General features: G+C 36.8%; 2 protein-coding genes across 3 annotated transcripts; both read left to right on the forward strand.

The window, feature by feature from the left end:
- Positions 1-1,327: 1,327 nt before the first annotated feature.
- On the forward strand, positions 1,328-4,596 carry LOC106172147 (gamma-secretase subunit Aph-1). The gene is made up of 6 exons (XM_013552760.2): positions 1,328-1,766; positions 1,991-2,134; positions 2,501-2,586; positions 2,725-2,847; positions 3,352-3,479; positions 3,948-4,596. The coding sequence occupies exons 1-6, from the start codon at positions 1,654-1,656 to the stop codon at positions 4,116-4,118; spliced, it is 765 nt and encodes a 254-aa protein (XP_013408214.1). The 5' UTR covers positions 1,328-1,653; the 3' UTR covers positions 4,119-4,596.
- Positions 4,597-4,765: 169 nt separating this feature from the next.
- Positions 4,766-12,475, forward strand: LOC106172128 (integral membrane protein 2B). 2 transcript variants are annotated; one of them, XM_087000807.1, is made up of 5 exons: positions 4,766-5,939; positions 8,959-9,036; positions 10,132-10,269; positions 10,530-10,640; positions 11,196-12,475. In XM_087000807.1, exons 2-5 carry the CDS (start codon positions 8,977-8,979, stop codon positions 11,445-11,447), a joined length of 561 nt encoding a protein of 186 aa, XP_086856933.1. In that variant the 5' UTR covers positions 4,766-5,939; positions 8,959-8,976; the 3' UTR covers positions 11,448-12,475. The 2 variants fall into 2 exon arrangements, with proteins under 2 accessions (XP_086856933.1, XP_086856934.1); XM_087000808.1 differs by lacking the exon at positions 4,766-5,939 and adding an exon at positions 5,956-6,761.
- The last annotated feature ends 5,551 nt before the right edge of the window (positions 12,476-18,026 follow it).

Raw genomic sequence — 18,026 nt, forward strand, 5'->3', positions numbered from 1 at the left:
GCAGTTCTGTATCGGACACATTACACTGACACAAACGTTTAGAGTAGGTAGATTTCAGTCGTCTACAGGGAAGATACACCAGAGAAAGAATCAACCATTTTTTCTACATCTTTTTCTTTTCGCCGAACAGCGCATCAGTCGCCTTTTCTTTGTAGGCCTACGCAACCGACCCCGCCAGAAATCTTTCTGAGACCGTTTTTTCCAAGATTCTGTTCTTATTCCAAACGCAATTTGAAGATTTCTTACTGATGAACATGCTGATCCAGTTTAAAAAATATATCTGAAAGTTTATCACAAAGACATTTGGCAGTTAATTTGTCTTAAAGTAAAAAACAAGACCTTTAAACATTTTGTTAAAGCAGTATTTGAGTAAGATTTATACTTTCATGAAAAAATACAAACACGAAATTTCCAAATGACTGACGAAAGTAAAACATCATTTCTTTTTTGATAGGGGTAGGGGAGATCGGGGCTAGTTGGACCCCTGGGTCAGTTGGCCCCCAGTTAATTTTACAAAAAAGCACCCACGAGGGAAAAAATTGATCACATAATCTTATGAAGTGACCATATCCCACAGTGCAAAGAAAGCGTGGGTCGTAAAAAACTTTTCTTGAGCAGTGAGTCCAAATGAATGTTTTCTGCGCCCGAAAGTTACTTTTAGTTGAAGAGATTTAAATTTTTTTAAGGACGTGATAGTACTAGTACTTGAAATGGATGCGTACAGGGCATCAAACTATAGTTATGTCTAAATGTAGGTCATCCTTGCAATCTTTTCAGATAAAACGTGCACCTGGGGCTTAGCTCGGGACAAGTTAGTCCCTGTACCTGGTTATGATTTTTCAACAGAAATGCATAATACTGGAAGAAAGGTATGGAAACATCAATATGTCTGCCTCCACATTGAGTAAAAAATTAAACAAAGACTCTTAAAATCAATTAAATATGACAAAATGCGCAAAAAATATATTTATGGCGTTTACATGGATTCCTACATTATTAAAGTGCCAACTTGCCCCGACCCCCAACTTGCCCCTACCCGACCCAGTTGGCCCACCTGAAATGAGTTGTTTTTTTTTTTTTTTTTTTTTTTTTTGTTTTTTTTTTTTTTCAAATTTTGAGCCATGTGGCATTTTATTTGCAAAACAGTGATGTTGCATCTGTAGTGAAGTCCTTGTCCTTGTCCACAAGACCTAACTGGGTCAAGTAGCCCGGCCGGTCTCCCCTATATCAGGCATCCCACAAGATTCGCTGCAATCGTCACAGTTAGCACAATGCGTGGTCTGCAATGAGCAATGCGTGGCACACCTGCTGCAATAGATGCTCCTTGGCTATTCGCTGTTTACTGCGGACTAGTTCTTGAGGGTATTTCCGTGTTGTTCCTTTCTCATCCTCTTTTTGGTTCTTAATTCAGTAATCATTCGAGTAGTTAGAGTCATGTAAGGAGCTGTTTTTGTGCTTTTGCAGATGGATTAATGAAAGGCTCCAGGAGTAGAATATTGATTTTAAACAACTTGAATCTTAGAATTTACTTGACGGTCGTGTGGGAAGAGTGAGTCATTGAATTCTGACAATACTTACCCTTTACGAGTACAAATAGATCTACAATTGTTAGTAGACATTTAATAGGCGTGAAGAATCTACAAAGGAAAGATAATGGCGCTTATGGAATTTTTTGGTTGTACATTTATTGCGTTCGGGCCTCCTCTGGCATTGTTCTTATTCACCATTGCCAGGGATCCACTCCGTGTTATCATCATGATGGCAAGGTATCAGTTTTTTTGTCTCTGAATCTTTTGTCATAGTTCAGTCTCTCTTATTTAAAACGTACTTCACATTGCATAGGTATAGTATTCAAAATGAGGACTCATTAAATGAAGTGTATCAAGTAAAATTGGTTTTCAAGTACAGTAATGTTGTTCTCATACAAGGTATGACCAATACGTTTTCAACTGTCTTTGTAGATTTAAACAATTTTATATTTTTCTCTTAGCTCCTTTTTCTGGCTGTTGTCCTTGCTTGTGTCCTCCTTGCTGTGGTTTGCTGTTGTCCCATTGAGACAGCAGCTGGCCTTTGGAGTGGTATTCTCAGTATTATTCCAAGAATTGTTCAGATTCTTATTCTATAAATTACTCTGGTAAGTTGTATCTGTTGCTTTATTTTTGGAGATTGATTTGATTAAGATTATCTTTTCGGTTTTCATTTGCATAAGTGCGTTGTTATATAATTAAAGAGTATTCTGATGTTCTGACAGAAAAAAAGGAGGAAGATGTTACAAATGTGATTTTTTATACAGCTTTTAATGCCTTTTGGTACTAAATGCACTGCATTTGTAAGGCTATATTCTGTGGTTTACACTTATTTGGATTTACAGTGAAAATTTATTTCATTGCAATGGTGGCACAAATGTTTAATATAAATTTTTCTCATACCACGTGATTGTTGAAACAGAGAGATGTTATTGATTTTGATGAACATTTTTTTACTTAATTATTGTTAACAGCAAAGCAGATGAAGGTTTGAAGAAAGTCGGAGAACAAGAAGAAGAATCATTAAGTTTGGTCAGGAATAAACATGTGCTGGCTTATGGTAAATATTAATTTTAATCAATTTTCTTTTATATTTTTGTATAAGAAATGAAAGTTTATCTTTCAGTCATCAATTACATTACCAGCATCTTAAGCTAGTATTTTACATACTAAAAGTTGTATTAATTTTTTCTTACAGTGTCAGGACTTGGGTTTGGAGTGATAAGTGGTGCTTTCTCTTTGGTAAATGTTCTGGCAGACATGTCTGGGCCAGGAACTATAGGGCTAAATGGGGAGTCTGAGTACTTCTTCATTACTTCAGGCAAGTATAGTGGCTAACACGTGTCACCAAGACTGGGGTCCTATACCTAGATTGATCTAACAGGATTGATCCATCTCCAAGGGGTTTCTCGCTAAATTGCTTTCAGCTTAAGCGGCTTAGATGCCTGGCACCCCTACTGTAGCTGCTAAACGATAACTAATTACCCCCTAGCAGCTTCAGTAGGCTTGACAGACATCTAAGCCGCTTAAGTTGGTTGCAGTTAAGTGAGAGTCCACAGTTACTATGATAGGGTCTGGAAATGGTCATTTACATTCGAGAGTGGATGTATTGAATACAGAAATAATCTTTAGTTAGTTAACCTATTTAGAAACTTAAGTGTGTTTGCAAAATGAATGAGATGGAACAGTGACAAGATTTTGCCGGTAATATGAAATTATATAGACCCTTTATATGTAGTGCTATATGTACAACTTATCAGTATAGACAGAACTAGGTGCCAGTTATCATTATCACTGCTAACAGGTTTTATGTTTGATTCCATAGCATTCCTGACCCTGGCCTTCATATTTCTGCACACATTCTGGGGAGTTGTGTTCTATGCTGCCTGTGACAAGAAGAGCTATGTGGGGATTGCGGTGGTGATCCTGTCTCACATGCTGGTCTCATGTCTGGTAAGAATTGTGGTAGTTGTACTATACAGCACAATAGACAACTAAATGCATGTTCATTAGGTTCATCTCCATGACTTGGTATTTTATAAGTTTTGTTTATTTAACATGCACTGATCATCTCTCTCTCTCTCTCTCTCTCTCTCTCTCTCTCTCTCTCTCTCTCTCTCTCTCTCTCTCTCTCTCTCTCTCTATATATATATATATATATATATGCAAAGATGATTATGCAAAACAATGTCTGGTATAGTGAGCATATTAAGGATTTTGTTATTATGAGTGTGCATGTAAGAATTCTTAAATACGTGGGCACACATTGAATTTTTTTTAGTCTTGTGTAAAAATTTCAAATATGAAAGCATACCATAACACACACTGTGACACGCATTATATGCAGCAGCATAAGAACACATTTGATGCACTTTTTTGTGCAGAGAAAATAAAAATGACTTTATACTTACTTTGTTTCAGACCTTGTTAAACCAGATGGACAATCCCCCCTATGCTGGGACTGTAATTCCAGCGTATATAGTATTGCTTGCTATGGGAATGTGGGCTTATTACACTGCTGGGGGCTCCTTGAAGAATATCAAAGCTTTCTTTGGTTCTTTGTGGAGAAAGCCTGAAGGATACAACCTATAAACATACTGGATAGTTTCTGTCAAAGGGAAATGCTGCCATTAAATTTTTCAGTTGATGTTCAATATTTTCCACATGAAAGTGAGTGTAGACTGGCAATGGGGTTTGTGTAACGTTACCTTGGAATGGATGCGTGAATAGAATGTACATATTGATAGTGTATTATATAACCAGGGATTTCTTCACTGTGTCTATAACTAGTTTAACCAAATTGCAGAAAATGAAAGGAAAACATGCTCTTATGAATTCAGAAGGTAGTTTCTTATTGTAACCTGTGTTATTATTTGACCTTAGCGTGTTTTGCAAACTGTCCCTTTTAAAGCTAGAAATCAAAACAAATGTCTGTACAAATATGTTGTTGGATCTTGAGCACAACAAGAATATTTTGTTGTAGCAACATCCAAGACATTAAAGCATCTGGTATGCAACCCATTCTGTAGTAAAAGAACATGTGTTTGTAATAAACCATGTCAGCAAATTATGACATTTACTACCATGGTTATTAGATACCCACTTTCATTGTTTGTTTCAAGGTAAAACTTGTCGTCTTTTTCTTTTTTTTTTTTTTGTGACATTTTGACATGTAGTTAATACAATAAGTACCCTGTGTTTCTGGTTTTAAACACCAGGTACTCCAGTACTGCTGGACACTAAACCAAAATATTTAAATACTTAATTCATCTTATCATACTGTAAGGTATATTTAAAATATATACATCATCTTCACGTTGCAAATAATATTGCAACTCGCTAAAACAGTTTTTGATAATTTATTATTTAAAAAAGCATATAGCACATTAGCTTGCGCATTAAATTTTACTGTTAATATTTGGAAAACCAAAATACACAGTTAAGCATCTATGAAGATGACACAATAAATGTAAAATGCAAATAAATATTTTTTCCAGAAAAGCTGGGTTTGATTATTATTTAACAAAATAAGGGCACATATCTTGCATTCTTTCCATCAGAGTTTCTTCTCTTTCTCCTTGACTTTATTTCTGTATTTTAAATTCAGTTCTTTGTTTGACAATATCTCCGTCTACATGTACTATCCATCGTCCATATTTCATTGTAGATATGTGATTGTGTTGCTGAGATTGAACCTTTTTGGTAATGACTTTTTCTTGAAAAGTACTCTCTCATTGACTTTTGCTTGAGTATTTACATATGAATATTATTTTACAAAATGAAGAAGTTGCACCATTTCTCATCTGGTAAAGGGGAATTCGGTGTGCACAAAAAAAGCGATATATTTTTGATCTGAAGTTGTTATTGGTTATGATTATGCGCATGCCTAATTAGTCAAAACTTAAACTAAATATATTTGAACATGAAGTGTGTTGGGTACAATTCCCAATATGTAACCAAAAATATAAACACTTGTCTTTAAAACTATACTTGCGGCTTCGGGATCGTGAATTCCCTATCAAAGTTATTTTAATTCTCAATTACATTGCTAATTTTAGAAAGCGATTGAACGCTACAGTTCTTCTGGTTTACATTTAGACAAGATTTTTAATAACGCGGACATGGCAATGTGGGTGCACGTTTCTTAATGACGTAGGTTACGCCTATAAATAGTGGAGAACTCGCACAATTCGCCAGTTTTGTGACTTTTTTGCTCAGCACTGATATCTGACATCGTTACATATCAACAGGATAAATAGTAGACATATTTCAGGTCATCTATTTTTTGAAACAATAGTATTGACTTGTAGCAGATTGCATGCAGGACTACCGCACATCTTCATAAAAGAGATTCGCGGAACAACTCCTTAGGACTACCTAAAGTGATCAGAGAAGGTGTACATACGTCTAAAGGTAAGAAAATGTGTACGATAGACAGTAAAACAGATAATATGTTTTGGTATTTTATATATAATATTTAGTATTATAAAAAATTATTTTATTTGAAAAAGCTGTGTATCGGGTGCTTACTGGCAACGCGCCTTTTAACTAAGTATCCTTGGTTTTTACCCCATTGCTGAGCTGATTGCACCAAAAAAACCTGACCATAAGACCTAACCAAAAAGACATCTAGAATGAAGGGGAAGAGAGCATTAGGATATCTTTTATATCTTGAGTTTGGTTTTGTCTGAGTCCTTATTTTCTTTAAGGTCCGTAAATGAGTGTGGTGTAGAAGTGGTTTTTCTCATGTATCCGCCTCTGACATTAAATTAAATTAAATCAAATTAAATCATTTCAAACTCAATTATGTAATATATAATCATTTTGAATTAGTCTGCACAGTAGGCCTATCAAGGAAAGCTTATTTATACTCTGTTTGAATATGCAGATTCCGTCACGCAGCGCCCGGCAAGACGATTATTGACATTTCTTGATCAACATTACAACACGCACAGTCGTTCATGTATGTAGTTAGTTTTTGTCTAACCAAAGGCATTCAGCAATTCTCTGACCGTGTTTATTTTCTTTTTACGGAGCCTCGCCCAGAAAGCACGAACAAAAGAGATACTAGAGATGGCTGCGCTTTTGCACCTGACCTACGCACAAGGCTAGAAAAACAATACGCCACTGCTTCTTCGTTTTCATATTGGTATCAAGTCGATAGCAAAAACATGATGCGTCATTCAGTTTAAAAAAGTGACTGAATCAGGAACGACATCAGTTGTACACCTACAGGTATCTATACTAGTAGGTAACTGAGGTAACACTAAGGGTGCTTTCCCAGAGATTTAGATCGATCTAAAGATTAAGATTTAGATCGACCTAACTCCCTGGGGGTTCACGCTAAATTGCAGTCAGCCGAGCGGGCACCATAGTTAATTACCCCCTTACAGCTTTTAGTAGGCGGGACAGACGCTTAAGCCGGCCAAGCTGACAGTAATCTAGTGAGACTCCCCACAGGGATAGATCGGTCTAAAAACCAATGGAAATGGGGTGTAAGCTACCACCTGCTCAGACCGATAGATACATATCTGTTCGTATTGATAAATATAATTGCTCAGTGACATTTAAGCCATTTTTTTTAATATTTAGAAAGTAAGAGGTAACGGAATGCTATTCGACAATCACTTGTCCATGTTAATCTCTATTCTATGAGAAATTAAGGACAGGGCCTGAACAGACGTCTGTTACTCGTTTGGAACGACCGGATAGTCGGGTCACTGGGGTAAGGTTGTTTGAAAGTAGGTCAGTGTGTTAGTTCCCATCCCCATACCTAGAACGATCTACCAGGATCGACCCATCTTCGGGTTTCTCGCTTAATTGATTTCTCACTAAATTGCTTTCAGCTTAAGCGGCTTAGATGTCTGACACGCCTACTGAAGCTGCTAAACGATAGTTAATTACCCTCTAACAGCTTCAGTAGGGGTGCCAGATCAGAGCCGCTTATGCTGAAAGCAATTTAGTGAGAAACCCCTCGCACCAGGAAAACACGCTTATTGCGTATTTTAGAGTCAAAATCCTGTAAACGGTTCCGTCATTTTTTTTAGTTGTATCAAGTTTAGCCAACTTATCGCCTGTTTAACTAAGTTAGTGTGTATGGTTATTTTACGTGGCGGCCTGTCAACAATAAAGTTATAAGACGGCAGTGATGATCGCAGATATCAAAAAGGAGGTAGATAATTTTTGTCAGTTCTCCACCCCCCTACCTGCTGTGGGGAGACATTTGGAGATTTCATACACGTAGGAGTACTCTGCGCTACTTCTGTAAGCCTTAGATAAATTTTTTTTCCTCTTTTGGTAAGGCAAGGGACCGGTATCCCCTGTATGCTATTGTTAAAGTTAATATGCAGTCGTAGGGTCACTGTATGGTTAGCAATGTGTTCTATACACATTGTAGTTTTATATTGCAATATTGTGAACAAAATCCTCGAAAAATTCTTTAAAAATTCTAGCCCGGTATTGCAAAGTATAACATCGTTTTTATTAAACTCCGTTCACTTACACTCCCAGATTTCCGAGGCACTCTCAGTCATAATCTTTCTATTAGGCTCTCGTTCACCATCAGTCCCGCCTATACGACTTCCAACTCTGGGGCGGAGGGGGGGGGGGCTATCACGTAGTAACTCACCGCAACTGAAACATCATGCTTTGTTAATCAATGGCTTGTGACAGCATGTTCTGCAGAATATGGCAGACAATCCATCAAATATTTGAACAAGTGAATAATAAATGTCCGAGTGTGATAAGCGACGTATTGACATCATATTAGGATATATTTCTTGTTACGAAATCATCGGGGAATATGCTGATGTCGCGTGTCAGTTTTAATCTTTGTAGTTTGACTCTAAATGCTCAAAAGATTTTCCGATTTCGGTAATGGTGTATGCATTTGATCTTAATGTCATTTGTTGTTAGATGCTAATGTCATGAAAAGTTAATTAGATTACGCTAACCTTTAACTAGGTATTGAGTTTCTGCAACAATTAAGGGAAAGGTTAGTTGCTTTTAGGACCCTGGACGTTTGCATATATTGCATGCGCATGCAGGCCCCTGCCTTTGGTCTTTGAATGAAAATGGCACGTTTTGGGTAAATATATCGAACATGTAGCAAGTCCTGTGATATATCCTTTTCTTACTACGATTTGCAGTACCTTTCAACTTGGGCGGGCGTCTGTTGATACAAACGAGTGAAGTAGGTATTTTATGACGGGAAACACACGTGAAACTGCCACGTGGTGTAGAACTGTAATTTCTTAATTACACTTTGTGTAACAATTCCAGACCGAGAAACATATGTAACTCTCGTTTTGGTGGGCTGGGCTCTTAAAATTGCTTCTTTGGTTTCAAGTTAACAAAGTATATCTTATCGTTTTAGGTTTGTCGCTTATTATCAGAGTTGATGAAAACTAAAAGCTTTTATTTTTCTTTACAGAAATCACCACAGTCCACGATGCGGCAGGTCATCGTGTTGTTTGCCTTTTGGATATGTGCAGTGTTCAGTGTACGGACGGTGAGTGGTCCATTTAATAATCTTAACCAAAATTGACGTTGAAAGAAATCATTTTCAATGTCCTTTTGAGAACCGATAGAATTTTGATAATAATGCAAAGGTACAATGTAGAAAAATTTTAAACTCCAATGTAAACTTCGACTTTATCAGAAACGCTTAAAAAGATTCTTTTCTTCTATATATATATTTAACAAGTGAAAACAAATAAAATATTGAAAAACGAAAACAAAGGGATTCAATTGAAAATTTACTTTTCCAAATGTAAAAATCTAACGACCATTTGGTAGATATTTTGTTCAGATGCGACATTTTTTGCAAAGTTGTGGTTGTGTCTTATCTATAAACGTTATTATTCTATAATTGCCATTGTATCTATACGCCTTTCACACGCTGGGACACCGTAGGTGGACCATTGTTTAATAGGGTGTTGACTAGTATTGCGTCTTACTGAATTTGGACCTGCTGATCTATCACTAATGTAGTATTGAGAGAAACAAATATGATTGCTTTTTTCAGTTTTTTCTAATTTGCTGTTCAGATAATTACACTTTTAAATACGAGAAAAATGTTTCGTTAAACTGTAATCTGTTAATCACAAACGTTCACTGTACAAATATTTCTTAACTTCAAGCAAAACTACACTTATGACATATCAGCGGTGTTTTAAAATTCAAATTCACTTTGACTTATGTTGTCAAGAAAACTATTTCCTTGCATAAGCACACGATTTAGCTTTATCATCCCATTAGTGGAATTAATAGCAAACATGTTGCTACAGTGTTTGGTAAAAATGGGGATTCCTACCATTTTTTCACTAAAGCCATTAATCCAAATGAGGTGAACACGGCTATACATTTTCATCGTACTTTTCAAAAATCTTGTTTCAGATAAAATGACAAATATAATTTTTATATAACCTCTAATTACACCTTTACGTCAAGTGGCATCTTTTGTAAAATATGAAATTATTTAAGGAAGGCTGTGTTTATAATTCAATCGGTATTGAACGCAATGAAGTAATCAGATTTATGTAGTTACCGGTTTACACAACGCACCCTACGGTGAATGATAATAATGCATCTTATTGGCTTTTAGCGGCCGCCTATGGTCAGTTTTGAACTGAATGGAGAACCCTACTACATCTACGTCGAGAAAGACAGAGCACACAAACTGATGGTCATGCCAGAGACTAAAGATTGTGACAGGACCATTATTTTCCACGATTTTCTGGGGGTAAGGTAAAAGATGGGCTGGTGGCCAATGTGCCGGTGGTTTATCTCTGGGATTTGTAAACAGTGTTTGACTGAACGGTCAGAAAAAAAGGGGGGGGCAGAAAGAATTTATATTGATGACGATATCTGATCCAATAACGGCCACGTACTAACGTACTAACAAGCAATATGCAAAGTATTTACCTACTAGGACTAAGTAAAACGTGAACTATCTGACCTAAACAAAAGATTTGACTACAAGCAATGTTTTTTTTCTTTCAGAACAAGACTATTTATAAAGACGTCACAGCGGAAACTTGTTTCGTTTCCCCATTATATAGGGACGTCGTAGACAAAGTAGCGGTTATTTTTAAGGCAGTAACTCCGCAATATGTGAGTAATTAAGTGCAATTTTTACATAATAGAATTTGTTAGACATTTGTTCATGGCGGTGAAATCATGCCCGCAGGAAATAAAATGATGGTTCAGTGCTGAGTCAAATTTTAGCTAGGACTCAAAAATGGTTCTATTTCTTAAAGATAAACGTAAGCTACATTAAAAGAGAATAACCGCACCAAAAACTGATTTCATACGCAGATTGAGTTGGGATGCTAGGTGCGCCTCTCACCGGGAGCCATCAGCATTAGACATCAGAGAGTCATGAAATGTGGCACGTAAATTGTTTCTTTTATACTTGGAATCTTGATTTGTGTAATTTACTATCGTAACACACATTGTTCTGTCTATCAAAACAGCATGAAACTGTACAAAATTAGTAAGCATTAGGGTTTTGATGGAAATCTTGTAAAAAAAAAATTGGGTTTAGTGTTGTAAATGGAAGTTTCAAATTCCGCCCTGTTTAATAAACTATCCAGACATTTAAGAAAGAGAGGGAGAGAGAGTGGTGATTGTACTCAAAATAAAATATCACACTCCATTTTTCATTAGGCAGTGGAAAATACTCCCGCAATAATTCTACTGAGGGAAAGAAGGATGGATGCCAATGAAATAACTTCTCTGGGAAGGATGGCTTTCCTATGTAGAAACTATGCCACATTTTGGGTTCGACGGAATACTCCAAAGGAAGGGATACGTTTCTCCGAGAAAGGCATTGACACCGATTCCGGGATTGTCATCGGAAGAGTTTTTGCCGAAACCGCAAATGTTCCACTCAGATTTGCCAGTAGCTGGACCTCCTGAAGCTTTTATTCGGAACGCCTAATGATTTTATAACAGAGACTATGAAGACACGCAACACATGAGGAGTTGAATTTCTTTGCCCAAGCTACGTCTTTCTGATCGCCTACGCGTGAAACTTATATTTATGAACAATTTTATGTTTTGCTGCACACTAACTGTGGCAGAAAATGGGATCTAAACTATTTTGTGAGACGATATCTCTGTCTCTTCCGCTGGCAAATGTCTGTGATATAAGAACATTTAAAAAGAAACAAATAATAAATCTTTTCTTTTGAAAAATCAAATGGAGAGCAGACTTCACATAGCCTCTCGCTCAAAAAGCGGTTAAGTTTTGCTTAAGTTCCGCTTTTTTTACAGAGATCACTTCAAATAATGGTGTTAAAGTTTTTTGTATTTATTTCAATTATTTGTAATACATGTAGTCTTACCAAATAATCTTGGTCATTTAAAACTGTGCGGTAATAATACCCAATGGTCCATTGTAGGATGTTTAGATAGCCCCAAGAAAATAGTATTACATGTAAAAGTTAAACATATTCTTGTCGGTCATTGACGGTATTTTGACAAACGTACAGCACACTATTTTTATTTCTTTTATTCGTTGCACGTCTCTGCTGGTTTCACACGTTTCTGACTTGTATAAGGAACACAGAGAGGAACATCACATCAAATTAACAATTAACCAGCAGAGAATAATTTGAAATGGCACCTTCTTTGATCCATGGATTTCAAAATTAGCTTTTGAACTTTATATTGTTGTCTCTGATAGCGACATGCAACGGGAATGTTAGTTTTACTATGACCATTATTTACTGGTTCACGTGCACAATGACAGAAAAACGAAGTAAAAAAGGTCAAAGCATACTGAGAAAACCACGCCTCATATCCGGTCATGTGAATACAGCCTTTGTTTCTGAGCCAAGACAAGTTGGCACTAATTTCCTAAGGTAATTAAATGAGAAGAAACATAAACAGAGTTTTTAGTTATGTCAGCAGTAGCAGTAATAAATGTTATCTGAACAATATAAGATTCATTTATACTACGTTTAATCTTAGAATCCGGTGTCGTAGCATTCGTACGTAATCTAAATTGTAGAATAAAATGTAATTTTTTTAATTGTTTATTTCGCAAGTTTAGGCCACCAGCCTATATTACATTACAGTTACAGGAGTCAAATTTTTTCATTCTATATATCCGTAAGCTTGAAGCACTCATACACATACACTGACAAGTTTGTTAAGAGAGTAGCATCTTCAGATTTCATGAGCTTGTTAAAGTTGAATACGTTTGCCTGAATGCTGGTGTAACGTGATCTAGAGAGTCCCCCATGATAGAGGGTCCGCTTCCCATTCATTTGTACAGGTAAGCCTCGCCCTAGATTTTGATCCACTTAGGTCAGGCTGACCCTAACCATTAAAATTAAATGGAGGTGTGACACGGACCCTCAGTTTCGTAACACTGGGAATATATGCATGTATATGGCTCTATAGCCATTATACCATGGACACACAAGCACGAAATGGTACTCGTCCTCTATATGTGCTTCTTTATAAGCATTGCAGCAATAATTACAACATCTAAATTCAGGATCTATGGGGCCATTCAGAATAGAAGATCCGAGTATCAACTGGTCCAAGGCTCAAATATGGCTGACCCTACAAAAAGGAAGACCGCTTAATCCTGTAATGGTCTCTCCGCCTCTCACACGCCTCCCCTCCCCTATAACCTTCCCTAAGTCAAATATCTGTTTACTAGGAAATGGCGAATGGTGATTGGTAGAAGAGTGCCAAATTGCTAAATTGCTGATGCAATCTCTGCGGAATAAGTGTGTTGTGATATGCCAAAAGTCTCAACTAAAACAATTACAAGATGTACATTGCCAGTAGAAAGATGAATCTCGCCTCGCTGATTTTGTCAGTGATAAGAGGTTTTGCAAACTACAAGTAAGAAAGCATTTAAATTACATTATGCAATCGTTTTCGAAGAGAGAGGACAATAACGACCACATAGAGCTACACCTAATTATTTAAGATACTGTGTACTTTAATTGTATGATACGTTTGTAAACTAATACAGGCCTACTGCAATGGAAAGGCAGCTATTCTGAACATTAAAAAAACATTTGCCCAGATTTTGAAGGCCAGTAACATAAAAAATGGATGCAGGGTCTTGCAAAAAAGGGGGGGGGAGGGACCAAGGATAATAGCTGTTTGCCTCGTTTCGCTCAAGGACAATTGCAGTTTTACTGTGTGGGACAAATTGTTTGGCCTTCGCCTCGTTTCGCTTTTATTGCTGAATGGGGGCGGGGGTATTGCCGCAGAAAATAAATTGGGGAGTGTACGCTGAGCTGGCCACGCTCATTATCAACAGAAACATGTTCGCTTCAGAAAAAAAATTCAGCGATATCTTTTAACACTGTTATACTATGTGCACATTTTTGAAGAAACTGCTAAAAGAATCAATAAACCAGTCTCAAACTTTGCCGAGAAACCAATCTGCTTCACTTACGGAAACCATCGACATCAAAAGATTAGAACCTTTTTGTATCGTTGCTGTGCTTCATAATACTTCTTCCTTATGCCTTTTACGATTTTCTTTTAATCCCAGTCTGGCACTCCAAGGTTTGTTTACGCGGTAAACTAAAGTGTGCAAAATTGAAGATACATTAGTTAACGAAGTTGAGCATATTTATGTCAAGAATTTAAGCGAAAATCGATAAAGTTTATTAAGAACTAACGAAAAAAATAGGTCAACTGTTCTGTTTTTTAATGAATGAAAGAAATGAACATAAAGTGAAAAGTGTTAAAATCCTTTACACAGGTGCATCTCGCGACAGTTGCCCTTCTCTTTTTTTCTGATTAAGTTGCAAGTGGTTATTTAAAGAAAATGACCGATAAGTGTCCTTGATAATCAAACGTAACCGCGAATGAACTCACCATTGACACTGAGAGTGTAGTCGATGGACATTTGACCTCTGGTAACAGCTTACAATAACACTTCAAGCATTTGATGCTTAATCATTACAGCAGTCTATTTGCAACTAGGGTGAAAAATGGAATAAAAACGAACGTGTCTATTTTAAAATACTGGCACTTAGCAACGACTGCAGTGTGGCAACCTTTTCCCTTGTTTTGATATGGGCACAAAAATGCATAAGTAGATATCCAGATAGGCTTTTTTATTTCCCATGAAAGTTAAAGGGGTTTTCGCGTAATTCTACTCGGTGCTTTCGAATTTTGTTAAACGGTGTATTTGATTTATTTAAATATTTCATCACTCCCATTTTAAAAAGTTTTGCGTAAAAGTTCAAAAACCAAAACATACATACAGATTTCTTCTGACAGTGCGTTATTTGTGAAAGAAACACATTCTAGTCACAATCGTGCACCTATCAATGCAATGGTTGTGTTTTGCTCGAACATATTCATAAAGGACTGGTTTTATCATCACACATTTGTAGCTACATGTATATGCTTAGATGTATTAGATCGCATTCACAACGAGTTGAGCCAGGCTTTACAAATCCTGGGGACTAAATATGGCGGTCGTACATGAATCTTTTAATAGTCTCTCCGCCTCTCACACGCCTCCCCACACGTCGTCCCTGCGGGGGGACAGTCATTAAATCTCGGCTCCATTGGGACGACACATGGGGAGGCGTGTGAGAGGCGGAGAGACTATTAAAAGATTAGGCGGTTTTTCTTTCATGTACGTCCGCCATATTTAGTCCCCAGGATTTGTAAAGCCTGGCTCAACTCGTTGTGAATGCGATCTTACACTATTTCTTATTAGATTTTGCCTGGTAACGTGCAGGTGTAAGTCCTCCAATGTCTTGAGCCAAATATCGCCGTTTTTTTATCCAACCCATGATTAAACCATGTTGTAGGTTAATGTTTGGGTACAAGTGCTGATGCATTAAAAAAGAAAAATAAATAAAAAAGAAAAGAATGTATTTGTTTGCTCAAAACGTGGGGATAGTATTTTTTTCCGCTCTCGGTTTGCTCTTCACATCAGTCTCTAGTTTTCACGTGAAAAGTACTTTTTAAAACGTGTTCAATAATAACTTTTTACCTTGAAACGTAAAAACGACGTGAAAAGAGATGAAAATCTCTGAATGAAAAACGCATTTGGAGTCAAATTGAACAAGTCGTACATCATCGATATCCGAACACACCCCGACTCGTCAACCCCCGCCACCCGGTTTATGGTTGGTTTGACGATAAAACAACAGGAGATTCAGTTAAGAAATATCGTCTAAGTATGTAGGTCACTCAAGTTCGTCGTTCTCATGATTAAAGTTGCGTATGACAGGCACTCATCTCGTCTCAAATATTATACAAATAAAATGTGTCTTCCTGTTGGCGTCATTATTTCTCCTTGAATGTCCGATAATCGATACAATAAGGCTTCTAAGTGCTCACACATAAATAGAATGATAGATGAGAAGCTTTAAACGATTCAAGTGAATCTTATCTTTGCATGCTTTAAACCTATGAGTTTACGGCAGGACGTGTATTTTGCGCAGAGTCAGTTTCTGTTGATTTACTTGGGTCGTATCTACAGAACTAACAGAAGATATCGTTGTCATTTCTCTTTTTTCTTTTTAATTCATGTATTTATCATCATTATCTTTTGTCTAAACAAACAGCGCCATTAGAGGAAATTTTTTTAGTTTATAAAAATATTTCTAAAAATTAAAGGTAGATAAGTGACCGAAAAGGGCACGAGCTGAGCCAAAGACGAAAAAGAAAACGGGTTTAACAGCACATAAGATGACATATTTGACACTTATCTATGTTGAGAGAGTCAAAGCCTTAAAAAATAATAAGTTAAAAATGCCCTTTCTTGAATATTCGGGGGCGGGGTGGGTGGGGCATCCGTGCATTCTCCAAAAATTTCCGCCAGACAACATTTCTTTTATCAAACTCCTCGTGATTTATGCTAGGCATTGAAATTAAAATTCTGCTGATTGTCAAAAGAAGGACAATGAATATCATAGTTTACACAAAGGCAGTGATTACTACGAACCCTGGTAGTGCGCGCCACAAACTATTTGATCTTCATCACACCTTTATCTACATTTCGCAAATCCACTTACTCATACTCAATAACTAACTTAAGCAGCTTATGCACTTTCTAATTGACCGCAAATTCAGGACATAAAAACCTTGGAAATTGTAGAGTTTGGTTTTTATATCTTTTTGCTGAATCCACATTTCAGTTTCATCATTTGGTAAAACTAGTTACTCATCTTCTGCTTGAATTTGAGGTGAATTTCTTCAAGTTAATGTGAACCTGAAGTATCAGTGCCATGTGCTATAAGAATGATTGTCTAGGAAAGCTACATTTAGTTCTTTTTTCACAACTTCATGGTAAACCACACCTAAAACTTTATTTGCCAAAAAAAAAAAAAAAATAATAAAAATAATAATAATAATAAATAAATAAATAAAAAACGTATCTGAACGCCGGGTCTCAGACAAGAATTTTACTGCAACAGGTGGTAGGCGTGTGTAGAATTCTCCCCTCCCGCCGAGATTTGAGTGCTTTGGCTAAGGCTGTGCTCCGTTACGTGGCCTAGGTTGTTGCTTCCGCCTAGGCTAGTTTAGTACAATGTAGAAACGTGTTCAGATAGGGAAGTGTGGAGTGAACATCAAACGATCTAAATGACAATTGTAATCGTCTACGTGGTTATACTGTATATACAGTATCTATATATGGTATGGGCGTGGCGTCACTCGAACGTTTACCTTGCCGACCGTTGTGCTCAGACTGTTTTCTTAGAGCATAATAAATAAAACTTCTTTTTGCTAAGTCAGGATACGTTTTTCTTGTCTGCGCGGTTTGAAGAAAATTTAGTCACACAAGAATTTTGATTTTATTGAGTAATAGCGAAAACGATAGAGACACTACAGTGCACTAACCTCGCAGCAAACATTCTTCTGTTATTCAAAAACCATCTTCATTATAATCGATTATGTGTAAAACTGCCATCAATAATTATCATATATATTACGATTAACGGTAAATAAAAGTGACAATAAGCCAAAAGGATGACTTTTAACCACAGTCCAATTTTCCCATGACAGTTTGATCGCAAGGACGGTTTATTCGCGTGACACATTGCAAAACTTGTGATGAAAATTATAGAGACGAAGCCATCAAAATTTACATTTAAACAATTTCAAATATGAACACACCATGACATAAGAAAAAAGGATTTACACGGCACCCGGCTCGCGCAGCGTAGAAAATCAACCGCATACCATTCGCATCCGGCGACTCATTGACAAACCTCGACATTAATTCCCTCTTGATTTTTTTCCATAATTATTCTGACATGAGGCGGCTAGTACTTAAGCGTAATCTCTAGGCGGTCTTGTGGCATTTGATCGTAACGCTCCAGGGAGAGTGTGTCCTTTAGACAGGAGATATTATTGAGAGATTGTGTTCGACGAACTTTAAAATACCTGTGGAAGACCTCGCCAACTACATATTACTGTTATTAATTGACGATCGACAGTTAAACCACCTGAATGAACTGAACACCATTCTTTGATCATTGGAGACAAATAATA

This window comes from Lingula anatina, chromosome 1 (genome assembly GCF_051362555.1).
Source record: "Lingula anatina isolate TDL-2025a chromosome 1, LinAna3.0, whole genome shotgun sequence".
In the NCBI taxonomy this organism is placed as follows: Eukaryota; Metazoa; Brachiopoda; class Lingulata; order Lingulida; family Lingulidae; genus Lingula; species Lingula anatina.

What these genes read in the sequence shown, in the direction of transcription:
- LOC106172147 (XM_013552760.2), top strand. Translation starts at nt 1,654, where the DNA reads ATGGCGCTTATGGAATTTTTTGGTTGTACATTTATTGCGTTCGGGCCT. An exon ending in GTTATCATCATGATGGCAAG is followed by an intron (nt 1,767 to 1,990) that starts GTATCAGTTTTT and finishes TTTTTCTCTTAG; the next exon opens with CTCCTTTTTCTGGCTGTTGT. An exon ending in ACATGCTGGTCTCATGTCTG is followed by an intron (nt 3,480 to 3,947) that starts GTAAGAATTGTG and finishes ACTTTGTTTCAG; the next exon opens with ACCTTGTTAAACCAGATGGA.
- LOC106172128 (XM_087000807.1), top strand. Translation starts at nt 8,977, where the DNA reads ATGCGGCAGGTCATCGTGTTGTTTGCCTTTTGGATATGTGCAGTGTTC. An exon ending in TTTTCCACGATTTTCTGGGG is followed by an intron (nt 10,270 to 10,529) that starts GTAAGGTAAAAG and finishes TTTTTCTTTCAG; the next exon opens with AACAAGACTATTTATAAAGA. An exon ending in AGGCAGTAACTCCGCAATAT is followed by an intron (nt 10,641 to 11,195) that starts GTGAGTAATTAA and finishes ATTTTTCATTAG; the next exon opens with GCAGTGGAAAATACTCCCGC.